General features: G+C 40.1%; 1 protein-coding gene across 1 annotated transcript in view; it reads left to right on the top strand.

The window, feature by feature from the left end:
• Tafa4 (TAFA chemokine like family member 4) overlaps positions 1-26,724 on the top strand; it is a 191,178-nt gene that overhangs the window by 157,939 nt on the left and 6,515 nt on the right. The window contains exon 4 of the mRNA XM_012951341.2: positions 8,565-8,689. Coding sequence (XP_012806795.2) covers positions 8,565-8,689 — 125 coding nt within the window. The remainder of the gene's footprint in view (positions 1-8,564; positions 8,690-26,724) is intronic.

Here is a 26,724-nt window from a genome sequence, read left to right on the forward strand (position 1 = left end):
ATTCATGTGCAGACTGTTTGGCAAGGATAGGTCTTCCTATCTTAGTTAACTTTTTTCTGAAGGACTACAAGTGTTTGGTTATCACTTGGTAGAAGGACCTAGATAAAAGACTACCATGTAGTATATAACTTTTAAGAAAACTATTTTATTTATTTATGGGAGAGATATATACAGAGAATGGGCATGTTAGGGCCTCTATCCACTGCATATGAACTCCAGAAACATGTGCTCCCTTGTGTATCTGGCTTACGTGGGTATTGGGGAATCAAACTCAGGTCCTTAGGCTTCACAGGCAAATGCTGTAACCGCTAAGCCTTTTCCCTAGTCCCCAGGATGTAACTTTTATTTTTCTTTTTTTAAAATTAATTTTTTATTCTGCAAGTACAGGCAGTTTGGTACCATTATTAGGCTCATCCGTGACCTACCCCCTCACCATTGGCCTCTCCTTATTGAGGCATATGGGTTGTGTATTGTGGAGTTAGCCCACAATTATTGCTTTGATAAATGTTTCTGTATATCATGACCCAACATGTGGCTCTGACATTCTTTCTGTCCCCTCTTCCGCAAAATTTCCCTGAGCCATATTGGGTTCATTTTTGGTCTGCCTCAGTGATGAGGTGTTGGGGGCCTCTGAGGCTCTGGCTCTCTGATTTGGTAGGCGTTGATTTTTCTCTGTGTTGGTCTCCTTCCCCCTTGTGCTGGTATCCGGTTCATCAGGAAAGCAGCACCCTTGCTTCTTTTGCCAATTTTCCTTAGTTTCATCCAGGGCCCTTTTGAGGTATGATGGGGTGGCTCTCTCCTTAGGATCTGCATCTATCTGAAAAAGAGAAGCAGATTCTCCAACGGAGAGTAAGTTAGCACCAGGACACATGAGATAGCCCTTACTTTTTTTATAGAGAGTTTAATAGGTGTAGGCCCTCTTGTAGCCAATGATTGATGGTAGCTTGATATTGGAGAGTGGGCTTATGTTTGGATATGGTTCTGACTTGTTTCCCAGCTCCAGCTATGGGTCTCATACCACTGAGGGGATCGGTTACCCGAATCAAGAGCAGTTTGTTCCCCACCATGGCTGTGTGCCACTATTGCACTTGTGTGGGCATCACAACAGGTTATTTGCTGCTAAGTAGGTTGGACCATGAGTTGCTTGGAAAGATATTGGTCGTTTCCCCCAGTCGCCCATGTAGCACCTTCTGGCACTAGACGCACTGACTCTCTGGGGACTGACTCTCTCCTGACTTCCAGCCATGCCATTCCATTTTATGTGTCAGCTGCATGTGGTGCTTTCAGCAATAGGGTCTTACCACTAACCTTTGGTGGGTCATCGAGTACTCTGACAGAAATCTGTCATTCTTTTAGAAAACCTTGTAGGTTTCTCTGATCAAAAGCTCATTGTGGGTGATAGCCCCATGCTAGTACTGGGAGTTACAGGTCAGTGTCCCCTAAGAAAATGAGGAAAAAAGGTAACTAATCTATAGGAGTTAGAGAGGAGAGAGAGAGGGAGAAGGAAAGGGGGGGGGGAAGATGTAGAGGATTTAGGTTAGGCTTGATACTACCCTCTCCAGTGTCTTGTGGTTCAGGTGTTTCCTGTAAGGGTCTAGTGAAGGTTCAGCCATTTGGTCTGCGTTTAGGAAGTAGAATTTTATGGTACCATTAACATTTGGGTCTTGATTAGTGTTTCCCACCCCATTGATGCTATCCCCTCCTTCCCCATCCCTCCTAGTGTCTAGTCCATGAGATGCTTGCTGGGTGTGTAAGGTATCTTGGGTAGATTCAGGTTAAGTGCTATAGATGAGTGAAACTATGTGGCGATTTTTTTTCCTGTGATTGCGTAAGTTCACTGAGAATGATCTGTTCCAGGTTCACCCATTTTTCCTCAAATTTCATTGTGTCATTTTTCCTTACTGCTGTATAGAATTCCATTGCGTAGATATACCACATCTTAGTTATCCATTCTTCTAATGATGGACATCTGGGTTGATTCCAGCTCTTAACTATTACAAATTGAGCCACTACAGTCATGGTTGAGCAAATCTCTCTGGCCTGTGGTTTGATGGTTTTAGGGTAGATGCCCAGTAAGGGAATGACTGGGTCTGTTGGCATCTCTACAGTCAGCTTTTTCAGGAGTCTCCATATTGCTTTCCAAAGTGGTTGTACCATCCTGCATTTCCACCAACAGTGAATGAGTGTCCCTTCTTCTCCACATACTCGCCAGCATTTTATTTTCATTTGACTTTTTGATGTTGGCTATCGTTATTGGGTTAAGGTGGAATCTCATAGTTGTTTTAATTTGCATTTCTCTGATGATTAGGGACGACGAACATTTTCTTAAGTGTGTGTTTGCCATTTGTATTTCTTCGTCTGTGAACTGCCTGTTCAGCTTTTTGCCCCATTTTGTGAGTGGAGTGTTTGACTTATTACTGTTTAGATTTTTGAGTTCTTTGTGGATTCTAGAGATTAGGCCTCTATCAGTTGGATAACCCACAAATATTTTCTCCCATTCTGTGGGTAATCTTTTGGCTTTGCTTATTGTATGCTTGTCTGTAAAGAAACTCTTGAGCTTCATATGATCCCATTGGTTGAGTGACTGTTTAAGATTGTGAGCTACTGGGGTTTTTCAGGAAGTCTTTCTCCATTCCTATATCATGGAAAGTACTTCCTAAATTTTCTTCCAGTAGTATTCAAGTTTCTGGTCTTATATTGAGGTCTTTGACCCATTTGGATTTGTGTGTAGTGCGTGGTGAAATGTGTGGATCCAGTTTGTCCAGCACCATTTGTTGAAGATGCTGTCTTTTTTTTTTTTCCAGCCTATATTGTTCGGGCTTTTGTCGAATATCAAGTAGCTATAGTTGTTTGACCCAAAGTCTGGGTCCTCAAGTCTATTCCACTGGTCTATACTCCTGTTTTTATGCCAGTACCATGCTGTTTTTATTACTATGGCTTTGTAATATAGCTTTAGATCAGGTCTGGTGATGCCATGAGAGGTATTTGTTTTGCTGAGGATGTGTTTAGATATGTGAGGCCTTCTGCCTTTCCATATGAAATTTGACATCATTTTTTCTATCTCTGTGAAGAACACTGTAGGGATTTTAATTGGAATTGCATTAAATCTATATATTGCCTTTGGTAGGATTGTCATCTTCACAATGTTAGTTCTGCCTATCCAGGAGCATGGGAGGTCTTTCCATTTTCTCAAGTCCTCCTTAATTTCTTTTGTGTTTTTATGTTTGATTGTATAGATCTTTCACTTCCTTGGTTAATGTTATTCCAAGGTATTTTATTTTATTTGTTGCTCTTGAAAATGGGACTATGTCCCTTATTTCTTTCTCTGTATCTTTTTCATTTGCATATAGAAATGCTACTGATTTTTGTTCATTGATTTTGCATCCTGCTCTTTGCTATGGGAGTTAATCACCTTCAGGAGTTTTGGGATGGAGTCTCTCGGGTCTCTTACATATACAATCATGTCATCAGCAAATAGAGCTAACTTAACTTCTTGCTTTCCAAATTGTATCCCTTTTATTTCCTTCTCCTGTCTTATTGCTTAAGCTAGGACTTCCAGTACTATATTGAAAAGCGGAGGTGAGAGAGGACATCCCTGTCTTGTTCCTGATCTTACTGGCAATTCCTCCAGTCTCTCTCCATTAAGTATTATTTGGGCCTTTGGAGCTTTGTATATTGCCTTTATTATGTTAAGATATGAACCAACCATGCAAATTCTCTCCAATGTTTTGATCATTAGGTGATGTTGTATCTTGTCAAAGGCCTTTTCTGCATCTATCGAAATGATCATGTGGTTTTATGTTTAACCTTGTTTATGTGGTGTATTACATTGACAGATTTCCATATGCTGAACCACCCCTGTATTCCTGGGATGAATCCCACTTGGTCAAGGTGGATGATGCTTTTGATGTGTTGTGGGATTCGGTTTGTGAGGATTTTGTTCAGGATCTTTGCATCTAAGTTCATTAGGGAAATAGGCCGGTGGTTTTCTTTTCTTGTGGCATCTCTGCCTGGTTTTGGAATAAGGGTGATACTGGCTTCATAAAAGGAGTTGGGTAGCTTTCCCTGTTCTTCAATTGTGTGGCACAGTTTTAGGGAGATTGGTTTGAGTTCTTCCATGAAGGTTTGATAGAATTCAGCTGAGAAACCATCTGGTCCTGGACTCTTCTTTTTGGGGAGGTTTTTGTTTTTAATTACTTTTTCAATCTTCATAAGTGTGATGGGTTCACTGAGGTGATTAATCTGCTCTGAGTTTAGCTTTGATAGATGGTATGTGTCCAGGAATTTATCCATCTCCTCCACATTATCCAGTTTCATGGAGTAAAGGTTTCTGAAATAAGTCCTGATGATTCTCCCAATTTCACTTATGTCTGTTGTGATTCTCCTTTATCATTTTGAATTTTGTTAATTTGGAGTCTCTCCTTTTTTTGCTTGATCAAATTTGCCAGGGGTTTGTCAATCTTGTTTATTTTTTCAAAGAACCAGCTCTTTCTTTTGTCAATTGCCTTAATTGTTTCCTTAGTTTCCAATTCATTACTTTCTGCTCTAATTTTAATTATTTCCTTCCTTCTGGAGCTCTCTGGGTTGGTTTTTTTTTTTTTGTTTTTCCAGTGCCTTTAGGTGGATGGTTAGGTTGTTGATTTGGGATCTTTCTGTCTTTTTTATGAAGGCATTGAGTGCCAGGAATTTTCCCCTGAGGACTGCCTTCATTGTGTCCCATAGTTTTGGTATGACGTGTTCTCATTGTCATTCAATTCCAGAAATTTTGCAATTTCCTTTTTTATTTCATCCACCATCCATTTATTATTTAAAAGTGTGCTGTTCAGTTTCCAGGTGTCATTGGGATTCTTGGTGGGTCTTTTGTTGTTGATTTCTAGCAATATAGCATGGTGATCTAATATCATGCAGGGAATTATGTCAATTTTCCTAAATATGTGGAGGCAGTCTTTGTGACCCAGTATATGGTCTATTTTAGAAAATGTTCCATGGGGTGCTGAGAAGAATGTGTAGTGTGTGTATTTGGGAGGGAAAGTTCTGTCGATGTCCATTAGGTCTAAGTGCTCTATGTTTTGTTGAGCTCTCTTACTTCCCTGTTGAGTTTCTGTTTGGATGATCTGTCTATTACTGATAATGGTGTGTTAAAGTAACCCAGCTATGATGGTGTTGGTGGTTATTTCTGTTTTATTGTCAAGTAGGTTTTGTTTTATGAACTGTGGTGCCCCTGTGTTTGGTGCATACAGATTTATGATTGTAATATCCTCTTGATGGATTGTTCCCTTTATAAGTAGGATGTGGCCTTCTTTGTCTTTTTTGATTATTTTTGGTTTGAAGTCAATTTTATCTGATATTAATATAGCTACACCTGCTTGTTTCTTATTCCCATTTGCTTGGAATATTGTTTTCCACCCTTTCACCCTGAGGAGGTTTCTGTCTTTAGTGGTAAGGTGGGTTTCTTGAAGGCAGCAGATTGAGGGGTCTAATTTTTTGATCCACCCTGTTAGCTTGTGTCTCTTGATGGGTGAGTTAAGGCCATTAATATTTAGGGTAATGACTGTGAGATTTGATTTGATCCCTGCCATGTTGTGGTGGTCGAGGTGTGTTGGCATTTCCATGGAATTTAAAATTTTTTCTGTCTACTCTGGATTTGGTTGCTGTGATCTGCTCCTTGTAGGCATTTGTGTTTGGTTATTTGTTTCTTCTCTGTGGAGAATTTCCTGGAATACTTTCTGTAGGTTTGGTTTTGTGTTCATATAATTGTAAAGCTGAGTTTTGTCATGGGAAGTTTTCCTTTCACCATCTATTATAAGGGAGACTTTTGCCGGGTAGAGTAGTTTGGGTTGGAATCCATAGTTTCTTAGAGTTTTGAGAGTTTCATTCCAGGCCCTTCTAGATTTCAGGATTTCCATTGAGAAGTCTGAAGTAATTCTGATGGGGTTACCTTTGAAAGTGGTGTGCTGTTTTTCCCTAGCTGCTGTTAGGATTTTCTCTTTGGTGTCAATGTTTAGAGTCTTAGTGATAATATGTCTTGGAGAGTTTCTCCTTTGGTCCAGTCTGTTTGGAGTTCTGTTTGCTTCTTGTATCTTGATGGGCCTTTCTTTTAATAGACTGGGGAAGTTTTCTTCAATTATTTTGTTAAATAAGTTCTCCATTCCTTTGGTCTGAAATTCTTCTCCTTCTGGTTCCAATGATTCGTATTTTAGGACTTTTATGTGTATCCCACAATTCCCTCATGTTCTGTTCGCAGGAACTTTTGAACTTACTGAAGTTTTTGAACTCTTGAACTGTTTCTTCCATCTTCCACTTCGCTGACTCTGTTTTTGAGGGCCTCTAGAGAGTTTTAGGCTGGTTCAATTAAGTTTGCATTTTCTACTACTTTTCTATGTGTTATATCCATCACTCTGTCAATCTCCCTTTTCACATCATTTTCTGATTTTCTTGATGATTCTCGGAATTAATCCCTGCATTTCTTTATGGCTAGCTGCTTTTTAAGGTCCTCATTTTTTCACTCTCCCTCAAATCTATTACCTCTCTTTGAACTCCTTCCAATATTTTATCAATATGTTCTAGCTTAGTGATGGTCACATACACACAATTATCAGTCCTTTGTTCCTTTCCTGCAAGTTCTATCAGTAGGTTGGTCAGGGTTGCATTGCTCATAACTTTAATTTGATGTTCTGTTCCTAATAACTCTTCTATGTTTTGGTTAGGTGCATTCATTGTAGGACTGGGTGGTCTATCTGGGTTTTACTACATTTGATTTTTCATGTTATTTCTTTTGTGCTGTGGTCTGCCCACGACAGTGTATGGGCAGCTAGCTGGGTTGATCAGCCTGGGGCAGTTGTCAGGCAGCCTGGGCTTTGGCTCCCTCTTGCTAAAGCTGCCTATCTACTGCCTGACAGGGGCACCAAAGTTGCCTGAAATCTGGAGCGGTAATGCGTTCAGAGCTGCCTGCCTTCAAGCTTGGAGGCGGACTGAGTTACAAAGCCCTGAAGCAGCCCAAACTCTGGCTGGGAACCCTGGGTTCCAGAAACAGTCTGTGCTCCCCCACCACAGGAGAATGTAGGATGGCCTGGTGGCAGACAGGTAGGAGAGGACACCTGAGCTGGTGTAAGCAAGAGACACTCTGGGGTTGTGTGGCAATTGCTGTTGGACTGGGCTTGCTGACCAGTAGCGTGGGCAAGTGTGCAGAGTGGTTTAAGCTTCCCCACGCAGGGATTGATCTGTGCGGCGATCTGGGCGCGGAAGTGAGTGGGGCGGGGGGGGGGGCATGTTGCTGAGGAAGGGCATCGGGGCGCAGGGGCGTGAAGGCTATTTGATGTTAGGGGTGGTCTACCTGCCCATGAGGGGATCCTTGATTCACTGCTCCCTTAATGTCTTGCCTTTCTTTTCCTGGGATTTGCAGGGCAGCTAGGTGGCCGCCATCTTGGGTGGAAGACCAGGATGTAACTTTTTAAAAAATATTTTTATTTATTTGCGAGAATAGAGAACGGACATGCCAGAACCTCTAGCTGTTGCAAATAAATGAACTCAAGATGTATGCACCTCTTTGTGCAAATGTATTTACATGGTTACCAGAGAATTGAACCTGGGTCAGGCAAGTAAGCGTCTTAACTGCTGAACCATCTCTCCAGTCCAAGGATGGAACACTTTTTGCTGTCAATACCCCACAAGGAACTTGCAACTAAAGATGTTGGTCATCCACAACATCTAACAGTTTATGGAACATAGCAACTAGCCCACAGTTGACAAAGGTTCGTACATGGATTCTTATCTTTTTGCATCCTGGGGTGAAGATCTATTTTTAATATCCATTTTTAAAAACACTGAAGCTAAGAGAATCAAGATAACTAATCCAAGGTTACTTTAAAAATCTAAAGTTGGTTGGGGAGATGGCTCAGCAGGTAAGAATGCTTGCTGTGTAAAAATGAGGACCGAGGAGGGCCTGACGCGGCCCGAGTTAAATGGCTGAGCATGGAATGGTGTAGCCATGCACATGTGTAACCATAGTCCTGTGGGGAATGGAGTCTAGAGAATTACCGGGGTTCACTGACCAAAAAATATCAGCTCCCTGTTCAGAGAGAGACTCCATATTAAGTAAATACACAGAAGAGAGGTGGAAGGCACCCAGTGTTCTCCTCTGCATATGCACACGACACACACAGAAGCTGAGAGTAGTGACCCAAATTTGTAAGCTCAGCTGGGGAGGCAGAGGCAGGCAGACTCCTGGGGCTTGTTGCCCTATCAGTCTAGCCTACTTGGCAAGCTTCATGCTTCCTCACACAGAAAATCTACAAAGTCGCATATTGAGATCCACACCCAAGCTGCCCCTCCCCAAACACACAAAAGGCCTTGGCTCATACCAACTCTATTAGAACCAGGTAGCCAACATCAAGAAAGGACAACTTTTGTAGATTACAAGGAATCTTGGACTCTTGAAATGTGCTTATTATGAAATAATTCTAATCAACCATTTTTAAGTCAGTGTTCTAATATGAATCGAGCTTGTCTGTCCATGAATAGAGGAGGAAATCATGTGACAAATGCAACTGGCCATTGTTTTCCAGCTTCCATAGTGATCCAGAAGTGGTGGTGCCACATGAATCCTTGCTTGGAAGGAGAGGACTGTAAAGTCCTGCCAGACTACTCAGGTTGGTCCTGTAGCAGTGGCAATAAAGTCAAAACCACAAAGGCAAGTATGGGCAAAGCATAACTGTCCTTTACATCTATGCTGTGCTTAACTTGGCAGGATGGTGGGGGCTGAGGGGGAGTCATGCCATGACAGGAGCCTGCCGAGAAGAGGATAACATTACCTATGTTGATGGACTCTGCCACCCTGTGGCGTCTGCCTTTCAGAACAGTGCATCTGGCAGTGTCACTCTGTCAGGTTTTATAGAGCAGTGATTTGGTGGGTAAACTCCTAGTTTTGGCACAGCCTCTAAATTCAATTCTGCTTTCATGAGCTCAATTTAAAGTAAAAGTTTCAGAGTTGACACAGCACTATGTCAAAACACCATGGTAAGGTTTTACTTTCAAATGAATGACCCAGCTAGAAATACCCATTGTCTTATTGGAGACTTAATGGTTTGTATTCCTTTTCCAGTTAAGCATCCTCCTCCATGGCCCCTTGTGCTAGAAGGGTGGGCCTTCTGCCCAGTTCTTCATCTTTGTCTTCCTATGTCCACTTGGCTCTTGGGACTTTTACTACCAAATCCTTCCATGACCCTACATTCCCATACTTATTACTCCCTTCTAGAATAGACTCTGGATAATGGCTATTACAATCTTTATGACATGTTGCTAATCTACTGGGGAGTCCCCAAGTGGCTTTCAATGGCTCATTGGTGTTTCTTGGTTAATGCCTGTTCCCCAAACATCCTGATGTTCTGTTAGTCTCTTCTACCATGGTGCCTTTGAAATGACTGCTTTCTGTGCATAGATGTTATTCCTACTTTCATTTCTAGTCAATTATTTCTTTAGGGAACTTGTTCCTGATTGCCTTCATGTCCTTGTGTCTCTGAGCTTTTACTATGCCTCCATTTAATATGGATAGCGATATTCATTTGCTCATTACAGCTTTCTTCTGTCTACTGCAAGAGCTGTGATGTCAGGTACCTTGTGCTTATCAAATGCTTTCATAATTATTTCTTGAATACCAATTAATGACAGAGGCCATTCTGAGATTATTGGAGCAAGACAGGCCAGAATGCAGTCACTGTTTGGTTGTGATTTCCATCTGAGCTTTGAACCCTGAGAAGGCACAATATATAATGTCCATCTTCTTGTTTGTTTTTTTTCCCAAGGTACGTTCTCATTCTAGCCCAGATTGACCTGGAATTCACTGTGTAATCTCAGGGTGGCCTTGAACTCACGATGATCCTCCTACCTCTGCCTCCCAAGTGCTGGGATTAAAGGTGTGCACCACCACACCCAGCATCTTCTTGTTTTATTACATTTTCCCTTTCAGGAATATTTTGAATTGTTCACTTTTAGTCAGTGAGGTCAAGTGCAGCCTCATAAAAAGAGGTTTTATAATAAGTATAGGACATAAATGAAATCTTTAACAATAGCTATACTTCAATAAGTTTTGAGTAGTAATTCAGTTGATTAATTTCCTACTGGTTAAAATCATAATGTCACATCAAGACCAATTTCAATACAAATTGAAATTTTGAACTCAATTGTCCTCATTAGTGATATTGTAATAATTAGGCCAATGATTTGACATCTTAGACCTTCCAATCAAAAGGATCTGTGTGGATTCAAACAGTCACAAATCAAATAAAAAGTATTCAAATAATTATATCTATAACCATAACTTGTACAGATTTTTGGCCAGTAGTTTCTAAACAATACACTGCACCCACTATTTAAGTGTATTTGCTATAAGCAGTCTAAATATGATCTAAAACAGGATGATATACATAACTACATGCTATTTTATACAAGGACTTTAGTACACATAGATTTTGGTACCTGTGGGGGATCCTGGAAACATTCTTTCACAGAGACCAAGTTACAACTGTATGCTTTTATATCCATAATGATAGAAATCCATGGAGTTATTTTTAGAAGGAGCAAGGAGGTTATTACTCCCATCACCTCCACCAACATACAGCCACTCCCAGTAAACTTCCAAGCTATATCATCTTAGTGTACTTGGCTTGCCTCAGACGACTCTACAGTTCTGCTCCTGGCCCCCTTTAGCCATTCTCATATAAGTCCTTCCTAAATAACAAAAAAAATTGAAGACTCCCATGAGGTAAGATCTTACCTATATCAGCACTAAAAAAAAAAAACCAACAAAAAACACCTTTCATTGTATTTCTTGTAGACTAAGAAGTAACATTTTGGAAGATTAAATTTGTATTGATTTTTAGATATAAATGTAAAACAAGATTGAATAGAAGCCAAGTGACTTCTGGAAAAGAATTTGTCTAAGTAGTTCTCTTGGTAAAGCAGCTCTCTCTTTTTATGTGTATCCTGAGATGGTATTAGCAAGAAACAAACCTTGTAGGGAATTTTGGCTCTGTGTGCTGGGAATATGTTTGCTCTAGCTAAATGCTCCATAGTAGTGAGATTACATTTAGCACTTGAAAAGTTGCAGGAACATAATATAGTTCCCCAAGCCATCATGATATTTGGGCTGCTTTTTTTTTGTGTGTGGGGGTGTCAGTGGCATGTCACCTGAGAATAATCTGAAAGTCATAAAGCTTTATTTCCTGTATTAAGCCAAGTCATTGCACCTTGAACTGCATAAAACATTTTTATACCTATTATGGATTATATGCACCTAGAAGGTGTTCATTTGGGGAGCACATATACCTTCCCTGGCAGGCCTGGGGTTTTAGAAGCTATATCTTTTCCTTACAGTCGTACTGACCTCACACCACAGAAGAGACAGCAGCCAAAAGCAGAACAATTGCATCCCTGGAGGAGATATTAACTATGTAACAGCATTGTTTCCATTTTCCTTAAAGCGTTCATGCGCAGTAGCATCAAGACACATAGAAAAGCTAAAAAAGTCAGGTTTTCAGTAGTAAGCCACCCATGGCAGAATTTTATTTCCCATTTAAATGCAAATAAGGAGTTAGCAGTCAACTTGAGATATTAATAGCCTCAGGTATAGAAATAAGAAAGGGGGAAGTTCCCTAACCAGTCATCTGTCCTAGTATAAAATATTGGCATTCAGTATATTCTATCAGTATCTGTTGTGAGGGTACAGCTACTCTTTCCTGTAGGAAAATATACTATCACTACTTTTTCTTCTTTTCCTAATTCAATTCTGCGTCTTGCTGTATTCTCCAAGTTGCATACTTATTTCCCATCTCAAGCGGCCAGTGATTGTGATGAAAAAGGCAGAATGTGTGATCCACTGTTCTGCCTAAGGTCCCCAACTGATGATCACATTAATGGTGTCTATCCCCCTTTTCTACCTCCATGGTACTCTCCTTGCCTAGCTGCTTTCTGCTGGGATACCACCATCAGTTATTGGTACCTGGATAAAACATAAACTACGAGCACCTTGAACAGCCCCCTCCCCATGTTAGATCTCAGGCTAGGTACTATAAGCAATGCCCTCCTGCAGCACAGCAGCCTGCTCTCTTCCTACCTTCACAGCTGCCTTCACAAGCTAGCAGACACCCTGCTGTGACAGGGCAGTTCTCCCAAAGAGCTGAGCAGGCTCTCCAGGTACTCTGCCCTAAACTGTCAGTGGCTCCAGGTGACGCATCAGGTACTATGGGAAACACATTAACCAAGTCCTCCTTTATTCAGAGAAAGCGTGGCAGCTTTCACATAGGCCTGAGACACACGTGCCTGTGTCTGCATACCCACCCAGTTTCCCACATTCTCTAAGTCACATAATAACAAATATGCTTCCTTGCAGGAGATTTCCCTTCTTTCCCTAGAAGGCTTTAATAGTATACCTTTGCTCCTTCTATATGGGCCAAGGTCCTGCTTCCAACCCATTACCTTGTTGGTGTTAATAAACCTTTTGACCTCAAGGCTAATCCAACTCAGTGCCCCTCTCTTGAACTTAACCTTATACATCCTATGGCTCCCCTTTTCCCTCTTTTGAACTGCCAATTATTGTCAATGGCATATTAGAGATGACTCCCTCACGCTGAATGAAGTCTTACCTTCCCCAAACCATATAGTCAGGCTTTCACATGCTCAGGGGACCCTGATACATGGGTACAAAACTACTGTTGGCATGCTAAAAGCCTTGCATTCATCAAAATTCAAAAAATGCAATGAATCTTCTGTATGTAATAGGTATAATGATGATTTTCAAGTTCATCCTCTAATTGAGCCATCTCAGGAGGCAAGTGCCTGTGCTTTTAAGTTGCATATAGAAGGTATGAGACATCAAGCCATAGAAAACATGACACCGACCAGTGCTATGTGACAGGCATTGGAACATGCAACATATTTCTATTCACATATTCCCTCAATCCAGCCAAAGAAGATAGGTACTTTCCTCTTCAGTTTATAGATGAACAAACTAAGGCAGAGACAGTCTATTCCATCTCAGATCATGTCTGAATTCATTGTCCTTCCCCTGAAGCCCAACCCTGGGCAGCCCTCGATTTTTATTTTTCTCACATCCTTATCCTAGTAGTCTTACGTCCAGTTTCCCTTTCATTACTTGATTCAAAGTGACCTCATTAAGTTGACAGTCTGCCTATTTTTACAACCCAGAATCGTTGCAGTTGCCTGACGCCTCTTATATTTCCCTCTGCCTAGAAAGTTCTTTCTCCAGTTAGGCCTACTTTTTTCCTTTAAGTGTCTCCCATATTTCTTTTTTGCAGACAATCCTATGTGTACTGTAGTAATCCTCCATGCTCCCTTCCACATATTTCTTCTATCATCCTATTTTCCATTTCTTCATAGCACAAATCACCTTCTCACATTTTTTATTTGCTTGTCAACTGTAGACCAAATCTAGCCTTCTGTGCACTAAGAATGGATTTCACATTTTTAAATGGTTAGATAAAAATCATAAGGAAAGTAGAATTCAAGCACACCTACCAAGGCTCAGGGCAGTTTGTGGAAGACGGGCAGAAAGAATGTAAGTGCCACAGGATGGGAAGGACTATCCACAGACATAGCCTTCTCCACAATGAGTGACTGCTGCTCTCGTGACTCATATCCTACAACTATAGCAATCATACTAAAGATGGCCCTCAGTGGAGGGGGGGTCAGAGAGGTGGGAAATGATGGTACCAGCACATGCTGTGCCAATATGAAGTTTCTATGTAGTAAAAAAAAAAATTAGGAGACTGTTTTTACACAACATGAAAATTACCTGAAGCTCTCATTTCAGTATCCATTGATATTTTGTTTGAATGAAGTGCCCACCAGTTGTCCATTATCTGTGGCTGTAACCATGAATGACATAAAAGCAGAAGGAGTGACTGTCCTGCAAAGCTGAAAATATGTACTATATTTAACTTTTGGAAGAGTAAGTCCTTCAGATCTTAGTAGAATATAAGCTTTGTTAAGATAAGGTATGAGGACTCTGCTATTAAATATTTTAGTTTATTTTAAAAATATCTTCAAAGTTATACTACTTTTCTCCCCTGAGGTGATACATTGACTTTGAAGCCTGATTTTTTTTCCCCTCAGGTCATAAGTAATAAACCTTCATGCTTACTAATGGAAAAAACACAATGACTTTCTTAAAGGATATGTTTCCATTAAATAGAGCAGTTATATCCAATAACTTCTGCTTTTTAAAAATAGGTTAGCTGCATTAAAAAGTAACAAAGGCTAGGTTATAATCTTATCCTACAATGATTCCAATCAGCCTTTATTTGAAAAAAAAAAAATCACTGCTATTAAGAAACCATGCTTAGCAGTCATGACTTAATGAGCAACTTGAGTGTACCTAGTCTCATGGAAAATACCACACTCACAGAATACCTGCCTGCATTGTACCACTGTGTCACGGGAGACTTTGTACATGAGGTCTTTGAATGCAAAGCAGAATTTGATGTGCAGAGTTGGTTTAGTGAGGTTGGTTACAGATAGAGAAATAAACTGATAACTATATTCAAATGATACAGAGAGGACTCATTGGCTCCATGGCAGGAAGGGGTATCTTTGATGGGTATGTGTTTAATATTTTTTGATTTGTTTTAGGTGACACGGTAGCAGAAAGAGAGAAGAGTGATTTAATCTTGGAGTGGTGTGAAGACACAGAGGTGGCTCATATGTGCCATCCCAGAAAGAAAGCATCTTGGATTTCAGACATTTCACATTTGTAATACATGAATTGTAAAAAGTGGCATTTACCTAACTGCCCTGGCCTCTCTGCTTCATGATTTCAGTCCACTGGAATGCAAACACACGCTGCCACACAACTGACATCCTACCTAAATTCCAACAAGGACACACCACAAGAAATGCTGGAGCAACCAGTTAAAGATACCTGAAGAGATATTCAGACCAAGACAATTTGAGTCTTCAGTTTCTACTTTACCAAGGAACATGGATAGAGAGTACAGTAGGTCCTCCGTTGTTCCTCTTCTAATCTTTTTCCTTAGCCATTGTACTGAAGTACTGTGAAGGGGCTTTAAATGATGAGAGCTTTTGACTAACATATGTGTAAGTCCAGATTAATGCACTCAATTAACCTGGTGCAGAAAACTTATTTTATAAACCTTGAAGAATAGGATTCATTACTATGTGTGCATTTGTACTTTTACTTTTGATAATTTAAAATGTTTACCTTTTAAGTTCCATCTGTAGCTTATCAGAAATGCAGTGGAAATATTTCATCCTCAGTATACCATTTTAGTTCTAAGGAAGTATATATATGAATCCCAGTATTTTATAACCAAAGCTCTATCATGACATATTCATGGGCAAAATAAAACCTGTTGTGATTTTTATGGCTTGTGTGTAGTCACACAAATAAATCATGTAAAATATAGGAACAGTCTCCACTTAGATAAAGGGTGATTCCTTAGATCCAGTTTATGTCAATTCTATGAAAACATTCTGTTAAAGTCTAGGAGTCTTTAAATACTGATTTTTTAAGTAACAAAAATGATTGTATCTTAATTTTGTTTTTTCCCTATTTGTTAGCTTTCTTATTTAAATCTAAATCTGAGTAATTTCCCCCTTATTTAATATTCTCACAAGACTGGTCCATATTTTAAATGCATAATACTATTAACATATATGCTACTGTAGTAATGTGAGAGTAGTAATGTGATATGGACTTTACATTTATTAAGAAATACCAGAAGCTTAGTTGTTGTATTAATTACCCCTGTTCTGTCAAAATTATAGGAAAATCAGTTCTGTAAGTTATTTATAATGGTAGCAATTATTTGGTTTTATTCTTGTAGAAGGGATGGAAATAGATGGCACTCATTTACTTGTTGAGTTTTTGTTTGAATTTGATTGTCTGGGTGCCTATCAAAATTGTTACTCCCATATTAATAAGTAAAAATTCATTCTACTGACAGCATGTAAGATTCTGTGATCATTTGGCATCTTAAAATTTTATATTAATATCCTAACCTTGTAAGACTTTTAAATGTAAACATGAAACTGATTTTAAATTTTGCTTTAGGAGTGTGACTCAGTTAAGTCACTACTTTGCTTCCCCAGCCTGTGGAGCAGTAAGGAGAATTAATTAAGAATCCGGTGGGTATCAGTTAGGCTTGGGAATTTTTATTGCCTTTAACATATGAAACACTCTTGAAAAGAGTGTTTTCTTAAAGGAAATTTTATGGTACATGAAACCCAGGTTTAGTTTGTATCTTGCACATCTAATCCTGCATCTGAAAGATCAAGCACTGAAGACACTAATTCATCTTGAGGAATGTTTCTAGGGAATAAGCTAAACTATTCCCAGGGAATAAACTCTCCATTTGGGAAAAAGAGCAGGCCCCAAAGCTGTGATTTCGTACATTATACACACATTTTAGTTGGAAAGCGAGCCCTAAACTAGAGCTTCCTTTCAGAAGCATTTTAATGTTATCATTCCAATTCCTTTCCTATAGGAAAGTAGCTAGGAGGCTTTGCTGTATTTTTACAGAATTTAAAATCAACTTTTCAAGAGAGTTGTGAAGCAGACCTTCCATTTTTCTTTTTTAATATTAAAACACACCGCTGCCCACTTAGTAGTGGATACAGCCTCATTTTAGCAAAACAAGTGACCATCTCAATTTTGTAATTTTCCCTCATATCTATATGTGTTGTTCCAAATGTTTGAACCTCTTCACTCCCTGCCCTTAGAACAAACGTTAAAGTTCAACAAGCACTTAACTAATACCCTATGAGTCCCCTGAATTTTTTTTTTTTTGAGGCAAGTCCAACTGACTGATCTTTCTTATTATGCAAGTGTGTGTGTGAGAGAGAATTGTCATGCCAGGGCCTCCAGCCACTGAAATTGAACTCCAGACACATGCGCCCCCTTGTGTGCATGTGTGACCTTGCACACTTGGGTCACTCTCTGTCTCACTTACAGACGACCTAGAGAGTTGAACATGAGTCCTTAGTCTTTGCAGGCAAGCACTTTAACCCCTAAGCCATCTTTCCAGTCCCTCTGAAATTCTTTATCACACAAATGCATTCCATTTTCTGCTTTGCTTGGGAGATTTTTTTAGTAATATGCCCATTTCATACAGGAGGATTTAAGGCCTACTAATATTAAATTACCAAAACTCACAGAGGTAGTTGTTATCAGAAATAACACAATGAGGGGTCATGAAAAAATATAGGAGATTGTTGACTTAGCTTTGAGTACTTTAAAATAACATACTATTTTGCATTGAAAATACCATGTAGAAAGACTAGCTTTGATATCTAGCTGGGATCCGTTTGCTTCATCAGGGTCAGTTTTGTATATGTCTTGTGCTTGCACTAGTCCAACTCCTGCATGCCTCGCTGCTGTCTTGTAAAGTACCAATAAACTGATATTGGATATCATGATGCTAGCATTTTTTGATTTGGGTCAAATACATATAGCTGAATTTCTGAGTTTAAATACCTGTATTCTCTGTTTACTGAAAGGAGGTTGTGAGTTTTGGATAGTACTACAAACACTGAACACTTTGTGGTTGGACTTGGTTCATTACATGGAATGCTGTACTCTCTAGCCACTCACCTGCTCCTTTGCATGCCAGCTTTGACATGAGGGCAGATACAAGCCAGCATGCAGCAGTGGTATATGCTTTGGTAAGTATGTGCTCCCAAACCCAGAACCAGCATGAGTAGAGTTGGTTAGCTCTCCTCATTTGAATTTTTGCTCATATCATCAAATTTAGGTTTCATATGCAATATTTAGACCAGACTCCTGAGAATAGCAATAGAATGAAGCTTAGGAAAAATATTGATTTCATAGATGGACTCTCCAGGATTGGGGAATGAGTCTGTACACATTATGGGCTCTTGGGAAGCCAGTGAGCAAGGATGAATCCAGTGCTGTCCTGATAATTGCACTCATCATCCAGGAGCTCTCTGAAATATGAAAAGCTCCACAAAGTGTTTTATGCGGGGCTGGAGAGATGCCTCATCAGTTAAGGCACTTGCATCCAGACCCTGACAACCTGAATTCGAGTCCCCAATAACCATATAAAGCCAGATGCACAAAGTGGTGCATGCAGCCAGTGTTCACTTACAAGTGTTGGAGGCACTGGTATGCCCATTCTCTCTGTCTTCTATCTCTCTCTGCTTGCAAATAGATAAATAAAAATATATTTTAAAATTTAGGATTTTTAAAAAAAAAATCATAAAAAGCACATAGGCTCTTTTAGCAAGCTGTGGTTCATAAGTCAAGTCTTCCTTGCCTATTTTGGACATTAAAAATTATCAGAGCCCAGCCTCAAGCTACTTTTGTACCACAGCAGTAGAATAGACTGGCTGTACAGAAATTATCTTACATGCAAAGCTTCAAATTCGACTTCCAGCCAAGATGGCGACCACCTAGCTGCACTCCAGATACCAGGGAAAGAAAGGCAAGAAATTAAGGGCTATCAGGGTCTTTTTGCCAGTGGGAGGGCACAGAGTGGGGAAAAACAGGGAAGCACGCATCCCCGCGGCACCCCGCGCGCCCTGCTGCCCCAGCGCACCCCGCGCAGCTGTGCTCTGACCAGGCGCCCGCCAACCACGCCCACCAGCCTGCTGCACGCAGCGACCTCGGCCTTTGTGCTCTGATCACGTGAGTTGGCCAGCCATGCTGTGCTCGGGTCGCACACCCTCGGGAATAAGAAACAAGCATGTGTAGCTATATTAATATCAGATAAAATTGACTTCAAACCAAAAACAATCAAAAAAGACAAAGAAGGCCACATCCTACTTATAAAGGGAACAATCCATCAAGAGGATATTACAATCATAAATCTGTACGCACCAAACACAGGGGCACCACAGTTCATAAAACAAAACCTACTTGACAATAAAACAGAAATAACCACCAACACCATCATAGCTGGGGACTTTAACACACCATAATCAGTAATAGACAGATCATCCAAACAGAAACTCAACAGGGAAGTAAGAGAGCTCAACAAAACCATAGAGTACTTAGACCTAACAGACATCTACAGAACTTTCCATCCCAAATCCACAGACTACACATTTTTCTCAGCAGCCCATGGAACATTCTCTAAAATAGACCATATACTGGATCACAAAGATTGCCTCCACATATTTAGGAAAATCAACATAATTCCCTGCATGATATCAGATCATAATGCTATATTCCTAGAAATCAACAACAAAAAATCCAACAAGAACCCCAACGCAACTGGAAACTGAATAGCACACTCTTAAACAATAAATTGATAGTGGATGAAATAAAAAATAAAATTGCAAAATTCCTGGAATTGGTTGACAAATCGAACACATCATACCAAAACTTATAGGACACAATGAAGGCAGTCCTCAGGGGAAAATCCATAGCACTCAATGCCTTCATAAAGAAGACAGAAAGATCCCAAATCAATAGCCTAACTATCCACAAAAAGGCAGTGGAAAAACAAGAAAAATCCAACCCAAAGAGCTCCAGAAGGAAAGAAATAATTAAAATCAGAGCAGAAATTAATGAATTGGAAACCAAGGAAACAATTAAGGCAATTGACAAAACAAAGAGCTGGTTCTTTGAAAAAATAAACAAGATTGACAAACCTCTGGCCAATTTGATCAAGCAAAAAAAGGAGACTTGGGCTGGAGAGATGGCTTAGCGGTTAAGCGCTTGCCTGTGAAGCCTAAGGACCCCGGTTCGAGGCTCGGTTCCCCAGGTCCCACGTTAGCCAGATGCACAAGGGGGCGCACGTGTCTGGAGTTCGTTTGCAGGGGCTGGAAGCCCTGGCGTGCCCATTCTCTCCCTCTTCCTCTGTCTTTCTCTCTGTCTGTCGCTCTCAAATAAATAAATAAAAAATGACCAAGAAAATATTAAAAAAAAAAACAAAAAAGGACAGACTCCAAATTAACAATATTCAAAATGAAAGAGGAGAGATCACAACAGACATAAGTGAAATTGGCAGAATCATCAGGACTTATTTCAAAAACCTCTACTCCACAAAACTGGATAATGTGGAGGAGATGGATAAATTCCTGGACGCATATCATCTACCAAAGCTAAACTCAGAGCAGATTAATCACCTCAATGAACCCATCACACTCATGGAGATTGAAAAAGTAATAAAAAACCTCCCAAAAAAGAAGAGTCCAGGACCAGATGGATTCCCAGCCGAATTTTATCAAACCTTCATGGAAGAACTCAAATCAATCTTTCTAAAACTGTGCCACACAATTGAAGAACAGGGAAAGCTACCCAACTCCTTCTATGAAGCTAGTATCACCCTAATCCCAAAACCAGGCAGAGATGCCACAAGTAAAGAAAACCACCAGCCTATTTCCCTAATGAACTTAGATGCAAAGATCCTCAACAAAATACTCACAAACTGAATCCAACAACACATCAAAAGCATTATCCACCTTTACCAAGTGGGATTTATCCCAGGAACACAAGGTGGTTCAACATACGAAAATCTGTCAATGTAATACACCACATAAACAACATTAAACATAAAAACCACATGATCATTTCGATAGATGCAGAAAAGGCCTTTGACAAGATACAACATCACTTCATGATCAAAACATTGGAGAGAGTCGGCATGGCTGGTTCATATCTTAACATAATAAAGGCAATATACAAAGCTCCAAAGGCCCAAATAATACTTAATGGAGAGAGACTGGAGGAATTCCCATTGAGATCAGGAACAAGACCGGGATATCCTCTCTCACCTCTGCTTTTCAATATAGTACTGGAAGTCCTAGCTCAAGCAAGAAGACAGGAGAAGGAAATAAAAGGGATACAATTTGGAAAGGAAGAAGTTAAGTTAGCTCTATTCGCTGATGACATGATTGTATATGTAAGAGACCCGAGAGACTTCATCCCCAAACTCCTGAAGGTGATTAACTCCTATAGCAAAGCAGCAGGATACAAAATCAATGCACAAAAATCGGTAGCATTTCTGTATGCAAATGACAAAGTCACAGAAAAAGAAATAAAGGACATAGTCCCATTTTCAAGAGCAACAAAAACAAACAAAATACCTTGAAATAACGTTAACCAAGGAAGTAAAAGATCTATACAACAAAAATATAAAAACTCTCAAAAAAGAAATTGAGGAGGATTTGAGAAGACGGAAAGACCTCCCATGCTCCTGGATAGGCAGAATTAACACTGTGAAGATGACAATCCTACCAAAGGCAATATATAGATTTAATGCAATTCCAATTAAAATCCCTACAGTGTTCTTCACAGAGATAGAAAAAATGATCCCAAATTTCATATGGAAATGCAGAAGGCCTCACATATCCAAACACATCCTCAGCAAAAGAAATACCTCTGGTGGCATCACCATACCTGATCTAAAGCTATATTACAAAGCCATAGTAATAAAAACAGCATGGTACTGGCATAAAAACAGGAGTATAGACCAGTGGAATAGACTTGAGGACCCAGACTTTGGGTCAAACAACTATAGCTACTTGATATTCGACAAAATCCCTAACAATATAGGCTGGAAAAAAAGACAGCATCTTCAACAAATGGTGCTGGACAAACTGGATAACCACATGCAGGAAACTGAAACTTGATCCACACATTACATCATGCGCTACACTCAAATCCAAATGGGTCAAAGACCTCAATATAAGATCAGAAACTCGAATACTACTGTAAGAAAATTTAGGAAGTACTTTCCATGATATAGGAATGGAGAAAGACTTCCTGAAAAACCCCAGTAGCTCACAATCTTAAACAGTCACTCAACCAATGGGATCATATGAAGCTGAAGAGTTTCTTTACAGACAAGCATATAATAAGCAAAGCCAATAGAATACTCACAGAATGGGAGAAAATATTTGCAGGTTATCCAACAGATAGAGGCCTTATCTCTAGAATTTACAAAGAACTCAAAAGTCTAAACATAAGAAGACAAATACCCCACTCACAAAATGGGGCACAGAGTTGAACAGGCAATTCACAGAGGAAGATATACAAATGGCAAACACACACTTAAGAAAATGTTCATTATCCCTAATCATCAGAGAAATGCAAATGAAAACAACTATGAGATTCCACCTTACCCCAATAACGATAGCCAACATCAAAAAGTCAAATGAAAATAAATGCTGGCGAGGATGTGGAGAAGCAGGGACACTCATTCACTGTTGGTGGGAATGCAGGATGGTACAACCACTTTGGAAAGCAATATGGAGACTCCTGAAAAAGCTGATTATAGAAATATCAACAGACCCAGTTATACCCTTACTGGGCATCTACCCTAAAACCTTCAAACCACAGGCCAGAGGGATTTGCTCCACCATGTTTGTAGTGGCTCCATTCGTAATAGCTAAAAGCTGGAATCAACCCAGATGTCCATCATTAGAAGAATGGATAACAAAGATGTGGTATATCTACACAATGGAATTCTATACAGCAGTAAGAAAAAAACGACACAAAGAAATTTGGGGAAAAATGGTTGAACCTGGAACAGATCATTCTCAGCGAACTTACCCAGTCACAGAAAAAAAATCGACACATAGTCTTACTCATCTACAACACCTAACCTGTATCTACCCAAGATACCTTTCATACCCAGCAATCACCTCATGGACTAGACAATAGGATGGATGGGAGGGCGGGGAGGGCATCGAAGGGTGGAAAACAGTAATCTGGACCCAAACGGCAATGGTACCATAAAATTCTACTTCCTAAAAGACAGACCAAATGGCTGAACCTTCACTAGACCCTTATAGGAAACACTCGAACCACAAGACACTGGAGAGGGAAGGATCAAGACTAACCTAAATCTTCTACATCTTCCCTCCCTGCCTCTCCCCTTCTCCCCTCTATCTCTACCCTCTCTAACTCTTGAATATTAGTTATGTTTTTCCTCAATTTCTTAGTGGACACTGACCTGTAACCCCTACTTCCAGGTTGGGGCTACCATCCACAATGAGCTTTTGATCAGAGAAACCTACAAAACAATGACAGACTTCTGTCAGAGTACTTGATGACCCACCAAAGGCCAGTGGTAAGACACTATTGCTGAAGACTCCATACGCAGCTGACATGTAAAATGGAATGGCATGGCTGGAAGCCAGGAGAAAGTCAGTCCCCAGACAGTCAGTGTGTCTAGTGCCAGAAGGTGCTACATGGGTGACTGGGTGAAATGACCAATATCTGTCCAAGGAACTCATTGTCTAACCTAATTAGCAACAAATAACCTGTTGTGATGCCCACACAAGTGCAATAGTGGTACACAGCCATGGTGGGGAACCAACTGCTCTTGATTCGGGTAACCGATCCCCTCAGTGGTACTAGACCCATAGCTGGAGCTGGGAAACAAGTCAGAACCATACCCAAACACAAGCCCACTCTACGATATCAAGCTACCATCAATCATGGGGTACAAGAGGGCCTACACCTATTAAACTCTCTATAAAAAAAGTAAGGGCTATCTCATGTGTCCTGGTGCTAACTCACTCTCTGTTGGAGAATCTGCTTCTCTTTTTCAGATAGATGCAGATCCTAAGGAGAGAGCTGCCCCAACATACCTCAAAAGGGGCCCAACTGAAACTGAGGACAATTGGCGAAACAAGCAAGGGTGCTGCTTTCCTGATGAACCGGATACCAGCACAAGGGGGAAGGAGACCAACACAGAGAAAAATCAACTCCTACCAAATCAGAGAGTCAGAGCCTCAGAGGCCCCCAACACCTCAGCACTGAAGCAGACCAAAAATGAACCCAACATGGCTCAGGGAAATCTTGCGGAAGAGGGGGCGGAAAGAATGTCAGAGTCACATGTTGGGTCATGATTTGCAGAGACATTTATCATACCAATAACTGGGGGCTAACTCCACAATGCACGACTCATTTACATCAACAAGGAGGGTCCAATGGGAGGGGAAGATCATAGATGAGCCTAAACAATGGTACCAAACTGCCTGTATTTGTTGAAAAGAAAACTAAAATTAAAAAAAAAAAAGATTCAAATTCTTCCTCTTTGACTCACTGCAGAAAATTGCCAATCCTTGTTCTGTACAATGGAATGACTTGACTTTTAAGCGAGTCACTGGAACACTACAAGATGGTAGCAAAAAAGCCCGGGGGTGGGCACTCAAGTACTGAGGGCAAGCAAGGAATTTTGAACATGTATTTCAGTTTCTTTAAGTGGATATAATGATTATCATCTTTTTCTATCTCTACATCCATCTATAATCTTATCTATTCATATGTTATCTAACTACCCACTTATCCAGTTATCTACGATCTGTCTACCTGCCTGTCTGTGTATCATCTATCTCTCTATCTACCTATTATCTCTCTCTCTCTCTCTCTCTCTCTCTCTCTCTCTCTCTCTCTCTCTCTCTATCTTCTATATCTATCTATCATCTGTCATTTATCTCTCACCTGTTTTAGTCCAAGTTCTATAGCTATTATAGAACATGGGTTAGTGTGGATGGGAAAGCTTGTTTATTGTGTCTGCAAAGTCTAGAACATAGTGGTGGTATCTGGCAAAGTTGTCATAATGTGGTGTAAGGTGAAGGGTGAAAGAGATGTTCATTTTCTTCATTTGAAACATCCCCACTCTCTCAGTAACTAAGCAAGGCCTGGACAGCAAGAACTCATCTTAGAGAAAGACACTGATCCTTTTTCATGTGTGAGGGGTGTACGGGACGAAATGCAAGCACTCTACATTTCCTCTTGCAAACCCAACTGCCTCTTGAGGATCTCATCTGCCAATACAACAACAACCAAACTTTGGCACACATTTAGAAGGGGACAAACTATACTCAAATCTCAGCAACCTTATAATTTTGTTAAACAAATATCATAAATTTCACCATAGTAGTTAGAAAAGAACATCTCGGGTTTGGGGGTGGCTCAGTAGACTAGTGCACAATTAAGCATAAGGACTTGATCCCTGGCACCCATGTAAAGTTGGGTATAGTCACACACACTTGTAAACCAAATTGGGAGAAATGTGGACAGAGACAGGAGAATTGCTGGGACTCACTACATAGCCATTTTGATTGAAAGTGCCAGCTAATTTAGTTAGAGATTCCATCTGAAGGAAACAAGCAGTATAGGGGTAGAGGAGGACATCTAATGCTCTCTTCTATCTGCTGTCTGTGTGTGCATGGAGCACGCGCGCGCGCGCACACACACACACACACACACACACACGTGCACATGTGACCATGCAGAAAGAGAAAAGAGCATGTCTTCCCAATGTATGTCTCATATGATGAATGTGTTCAACTTTGAACAAACATAGAATGAGGAATCCTTTCCTCAAAACTAAAGTCTACAGTAAAAAATATGTGCAGCCCAGAGAAAATTGAGGCCAGAGAATACTTGATTTTTCAGCATTTCCTCCTTAAACGAAAACCCTTCAAACTTTGAGAGAGTAAAGGAAAGATAAGCTAGGAAAACAGCTCAGGGAACATTGATTCACATTGTCCCAGGCTGCTGTCAATCTGACCGAAAACTGAAAACGTCATGGCCTATTTCAGAACCAGGCCACTGCCTTGGCCACCATGTGTCTGGGGAAAAGTTAGACCTTCAGTGGAGGGACAGATGGGAACACACGTGGTGTGACAGGTTCAAGACACACACTTACAACATTGTTTAAGTTCATACTGTAGAGCTCTTCATCCCCCTCCAGCAGCCATGTGAAAAGAAATAATCATTTCAAGTAATGAAGTAATCTTGTAAACAGAAACTTCGAACAAGAGACTTGTAAATAATTGATGAACAGTTACTGAAGCACGTTGGGCCGCCCTCTCAGTATTGATTTGGGCTATGAACAAAGGAGAGCTCTGCGAGCTCTTTCACTCTCTTCCTCTTCTATTTGCTGCCGTAAATATTCACAGCCCACTTACATGTAAGAATTTGCAATGAAGCACTCTTACATGCTACATTTCAGTACTTGCTCTCTCTGAAGAAGGTCTCCGACCTATCCTTTAATGATCAACTTTGATTGTTTTTATGAGGAGTTATCAAAATAGTTCAGGATGCTGAATTATTGAGTAACTGTAATTAACAATCAGGGAATGGAAGCAAATGAACTTAGTCCTCTAATTCCAACCTGAAATCCTACTCTCAGTCATTCCTTTTTGATCTTGGAACTTTTCCTGCCTTCTTTAAAGTTTATGTGCTGCATTGCTTCCCTTCATATATATATATAAAGTTCAACATTCAGTGTTGTGTGACTAAGCACCAACATTATAGAAAGTAAAATTATGTCTTTTACATTTTAGCATTGGCATAACTGAAAATAAAACTTTTAAAAGCTTATCTGCAGGGTCAGGAAGATGGATTAGCAGTTAAAGGTGCTTGTTTGCAAAGCCTGCCAACCTGGGGCTTGATTTCCCAGTACCAAAATAAAGGCAGATATACAAAATGGTGCATGCATCTGGAGCTCATATGCAGTGGAATGCTGGTATGTCCATATTCCATCTTTCTCTTTCTCAAATAAATAATAAAAATGATTTTAAAAAATTAGCCATGTTAGGGTGGAAATAGGAATCAGGTTAATACTTTGGACTATTTAAATATCTATGAGTATCATGTATGTGATAGAAAACTGAAACTGATCTTTTCTAACACAGTAAAAAACAAACAAACAAAAAACAAAACAAGAGCAAAACCAGTATGTGAAGGTATTGACAAGTCTTGAAAAT

This window comes from Jaculus jaculus, chromosome 16, assembly GCF_020740685.1.
Source record: "Jaculus jaculus isolate mJacJac1 chromosome 16, mJacJac1.mat.Y.cur, whole genome shotgun sequence".
Classification (NCBI taxonomy): Eukaryota; Metazoa; Chordata; class Mammalia; order Rodentia; family Dipodidae; genus Jaculus; species Jaculus jaculus.